Source organism: Nematolebias whitei, chromosome 17 (assembly GCF_014905685.2).
Source record: "Nematolebias whitei isolate Nwh7 chromosome 17, NemWhi1, whole genome shotgun sequence".
Lineage (NCBI taxonomy): Eukaryota > Metazoa > Chordata > Actinopteri > Cyprinodontiformes > Rivulidae > Nematolebias > Nematolebias whitei.
Window position 1 is genome coordinate 34,534,795 of NC_056514.1, and position 5,101 is coordinate 34,539,895.

The following is a 5,101-nucleotide window of genomic DNA, read 5'->3' on the forward strand; positions in this document are numbered from 1 at the left end:
AAAATTCAAGCTACACATACAAGACTCATATTAGCTCGGTGTTTTAATAGCGGGCTGACGTTAAAGATATGTTAGCCTGACAGTTAAACATGTGTAAACATTTAAGCGCTGGACCAACTGCTGTTTGTTCAGATGTTTCACTCCTTCCTCTTTCCGCCTTTGCGTAATTCCCCAAATTATTATTTTTTTAATTCCCCAAATTCTTAACCAGACACTTACGTTCTTATTACGTAGAAATAAAATAACAAATAGACTAAACAGAAGTCCATGTTCGATTTTATTAGGAGCGTTTTCGATTTCTATTCCGGCATAAGAATTTACAACCCAGTAACATAAAAAAACAAAATGGTTACCAAACCTCCTACAGCACCACTGAAACCGCTCCTCCACATACCCATCATATAAAATTATTATGATTATATGATATCTATGCCACATATCTCCCTCAGTTTTACTCAAACTTTTTGCGCTGGCGTTCTAGGCCAGTTCATACATCAACAATAGATAAATTAATAAGTTAAAAGAAACTGTACAATTTTATAACATATATTGTGTAAAACTGTGGAAGCCCACTTCCGCCATGAAAGAAAAAAATAAAAGCCCATCAGGAAGTCATAATTTCGTCTTTTAAAGTCATAATTATGAGAAAGTAATTATTTCGGGTTTTAAAGTCATAATTATGACTTTTGTTCTTGTAATTGACTTTAAAACTCAATTTTAACTTCCTGTTGGGCTTTTATTTCATACCGGAAATGGGCTTCGATACTAAATGCTATATAAAGTGGTGTTTAAAAGATGTTTACATTACATACCTTTATTTAAAAGGATTGATGTTTGAAGGCAGAGGGACATGCATTGAATGAATTAATCCATGTGCTATGCAGGAAAACTACAAGTGTCTGACAGGAAGTAGCATCCCTGTAGAGTCATGGTGTCCGGAAAGGGACAAACTTTGAAATTAAATTAGAAAAGTCAAAATTATGACTTTTATTCTCATAATTATGACTTTAAAACTCATAATTGACCTTTTATTCGCATAATTATTACTTTAAAACTCGTAATTAGGACTTTAAAACTAAAAATTATGACTTTTATTCTCATAATTAGGACTTTAAAAACCATATAAAACAGATCCATTGATCCCAAATATTTTGATAATTTCAGTTCATGGGGGTCTCTGTGGTATTTATGTACAAAGTGTTGACTGCAAGGGTTTATTTATTATTTCCATTCTAGAGCTGTGCAGCTTGTGCCACATTGTTCCTTCATGAATGTGTAATTCTTTAAAAAAATTATATATATATTTTTTAGAATCCTGAGGTTTTGTAAAAAAACAGGCAAGTAAATGTGTTTGATAACACAGTCTGCAGTTTATCATTAGAAAAGTGTATTTTATTAATAAGGTTATGAGTAGCGTTAAACTTGACATTAGAATGATTTTCAGCGAGGTGGTGGGGAAAAAAAATTACATCAAAAACAAAAAAAGTAATCAATGGAAAAGCAGTGATTTGAAAAACTTCCAGCGTAGGAATGTAATTTCTACAACCATATACATACAAGAAGATTAACCAGAATAATATTTACATGACAAATACAGATTACAGTATTTACAAAGCTAGAACAAGAAGAAATGACAAGCTCTTGAGAGCATCGTGAGGAAAAACAATGCAGACTGTTTATGTGCACAGTATTGGGAACGTTAGTATAATTTGGGGAAAAAAAAAAAGATTAACAGCGCCTTGAAATTGTCTAACAACAATAAAATAAAAAATAATTACAGTCAGTGACAGATGTGTTTAACCCCAGTAGCTTTTTTAAATTTTTGGTCACATTTCTACAAAAATCAAAAATTTTCGTCCAAAAAAAAATCAGCACAGTCTTGTGCGCAGAATTATACAAAAACAAACGGTTTCTCGAAGACGCCAGGAGTCAGTGCCAAAACAGATTCTCACACGACGGATTACAAACTACCACAGCAAGGTTGGTTACAGTTTATTCGAACAACAAAGAGTAAATCCCTGGAGAATCGCTAACACACATTCATGATTAAGGCAAAGGGAGGGTGGCCTTGCAGAGATCATTTTACTAATCAGGACACAGAGAAGGGGGGGGGGGGGGGGTGTCAGGGTCGGGAAGCTGCACCACCTAGCTACGGATGTGGAGGCCTCGCTACGGCCAAAATCATTCAGAAATGTTAACACCGGTTCTGATTCAACCCTGAGGAAAACAGTGGACTGCATGTTCACTTAGTGGCTTTTTCTTCACTGTAATTATCAACACGTCAGGACAGATGAATTTAATCATCTTAAGGAAAACGTTAATATCGACTTTAAATCTAACGGCAGTGATTAGGTCATAAAAACGTAGAAAGGTTCAGTCTTGTGGTTGCGCCCTCTTCTAGCGGTTTTCTACAAACAAGGTGCCAGTGCTGGAACCAGTCGATGCGTCTTGAGCGTTTTCATGACCAGTAGTCCATCAGGGGGTCCTGGGCAACAGTTTCAGCTCCAGCACCTGAAACCAACTGCTCCTGAACTGGGACAAAGCGATGCAACGAGTGAAATAATGGGAACTGTTCTCTTGCAGTCTAACAAAGCAGAAGTGGAGAGTGCAACAGGATGAACTGGAGAAAAGCTGAAGTCGGTGCTTAAATTTAAACTGAATAATTGAAATAAATCAGCGTCCATGTTAGATATTTAAACATTTTTCACTGGTTGTTTCCCGTTTGTTGCCTCGAGGGTTTAAATTAGACGCGTTCTGGAAACATTTTCCCGACTTCCACTTGTCCCAGCACTGGCACCCTGCGAGTTGAAAAGCCCCAGCAGATCATTTACCGAGGCGTGACTTAGAACAGAAGACCAGGCAGCAGGGGGTCAGATGTTATCCAAAAAAAGAACAAACCAGTTTTGGTCTAGTTTAATACCAGTCTGCTCAAATGACTTGTTCCCCAATCGAATCCTGAACTAACGAGAGGGCCAACTCTTTAAAGAGGAGCTTAAAAATGGTTGTACAAGTGTCTGAAGAAGAATGTTGATGTCCGTCTTGATTCTTCAGAGGCTAGTCTCTCCCAAGTCCTGGTAATAGTCAGGCACGGGGAGTGAGCTGTCCCCCGTTCAGGTCCTCTGCTCTCACGGGTTGGCGGGGGTCATTGGAGCATGAGCTGCTTGAGGTTGTCATGGAGGATGGAGTCCTTGACGTCCCGGAACACCAGCCTGATGTTCTCCGTGTTGATGGCCGTGGTGAAGTGGTGGTAGAGGGGTTTCAGCGTGGTGTCGCGCCTCTTGGCCCGGAAGCAGTCCACCATGAAGGCCTGGATGTCGATCAGGCTGTGCTCCGGTCCAGTGTATTCGGGAAAGTAGTCTTTGAGCGGAACGATTTTCACCTTCTCCTCCAGCAGGTCCGTCTTGTTCAGGAAGAGGATGATGGAAACGTTGAAGAAGACGCGGTTGTTGACGATGGTCTCGAAGATGTTGAGTGACTCACGGAGCCGGTTGGTCAGCCTGTCCTCCATCAGCACCTGGAACAGAGGACTTGACTGTTAAAGCTCTACGAACTTCTAGCTGCCAAAGACGGCAGCCAAACCAAATCAATGTTTGAAAACACAAATATGGGTTTAATTTGGCAGACATTGAACTACAGTTTGATGGGGGCAGTAGCTGAGTCATTCACAACACACACTTTGAACGTCATGTCTTACAATATATAGAATACACAATATGCAAAACAATATTTTCAAGGTTTGACCAAAACGAGCTCAGACTCATTTTTCTGCAGATCGTTGACCGTTGTCTGAATCTGTCAACTCTACAATGTTCATTCCTTTAAGGACTTTAATTAAAGCAGTAATGAAAAAAAAACCCTTGACTTCTAAAGTTTCCTAAAACCATTTACCGTATTTTTCGGCCTGCAAGTCGCATTTTTTTTGCATAATTTACATGCCCTGTGACTTGTACGCTGAAGCGACGTATTCATGTATTTTTTCCCATATTTATAAACCAGGGGTGCACCGATAAAACGGTCAGCTGATTTATCAGCCCCCATTTCCTTAATTTTGGGAAATCAGAGATCGACCGACGAGGAACCGATTTTAAATTTTTTTTTGTATTTTTAACAACAATTGTCTAAACTTGCATTTATATTTCAGAGCACCACCTCATGGCCTGTTAGAACAAGTTTGTATTGTTTCTAGGATACTGTTCAAGGGTCTGTACGTAAAATCAGATTGGAAAATTGAAGGTGCATTGTGACCTTATAACACCTGACCGTGTTGCTTATAAAACAAAATTGGAATCGGCAGCTCAGACTTTTTAGAGATTGATGATCGGCCAGAAAACTGCAGCTGGTGAACGCTATTATAAACCATTTTTTGGCTGAGATACGACCGTTTTCATTCATTCTGACTGAAAATATCAAACATTACCATTGTCAGCCGCTGGATGGCACTCTAGTAGTATGGCATGCCGTTGTGTAATGTAATAGGTAAAAAGTGGCTATTAATGACACGATCGTCTTGCCTTAGCCTGCCACCTTCGTCCAGCTCGCTTGGAGCAACCGTCAAACCAGCTTCATTTTGCTGCGCCGCCCCGGTGAAATGCAGCTGATTTGACCATTGAAGTGCATTTATTAAGTAAAAGTTCAACTGAGACACACCTTAACTATAATGTCGAGCAAACAAATAATTGTTTTTAAGTGCTAATCTTTTTAAATTCTTGTTAAAAGTCCTCCTGTGCACGCTTCCGCCATTTGGCAGCAAATCGATTTTTGGCACAACACAGGCCTGCGTTTCCGGGTTGTCAGCGGTGACGCATAATAGATGCGAAGTATACGACGAAGCAACATATTTATGGATGTTTCAACTTTATTAGACATATTTGGACTGATGCAACTTTTAGGGCGTAGCGTTGTGTACGGAGGAAAATACGGTACTCTAACTTGGACCATACACACTGTCTTCTTTAAAAAAATAAAAACGAATACAAATCTGCTGTCTGTGAAGTGACGTCAGCCGTGTCGCTGAATTAGTTATTGTTTACTACCAACACATTGTTAATTGATGACTGATGGCTGTGTAAACAAGATAAGCTAGAAGCACCTCCTGACAGTT

General features: G+C 39.4%; 1 protein-coding gene across 1 annotated transcript in view; it reads right to left on the minus strand.

The window, feature by feature from the left end:
- Window positions 1–3,046: 3,046 nt before the first annotated feature.
- The window catches only part of LOC119424061 (guanine nucleotide-binding protein subunit alpha-13), a 13,957-nt gene continuing 11,902 nt past the window's right edge, over window positions 3,047–5,101 (minus strand). The window contains exon 5 of the mRNA XM_037691532.1: window positions 3,047–3,514. Within this exon, the coding sequence (XP_037547460.1) occupies window positions 3,143–3,514 (372 nt within the window). The 3' untranslated portion in view covers window positions 3,047–3,142. The remainder of the gene's footprint in view (window positions 3,515–5,101) is intronic.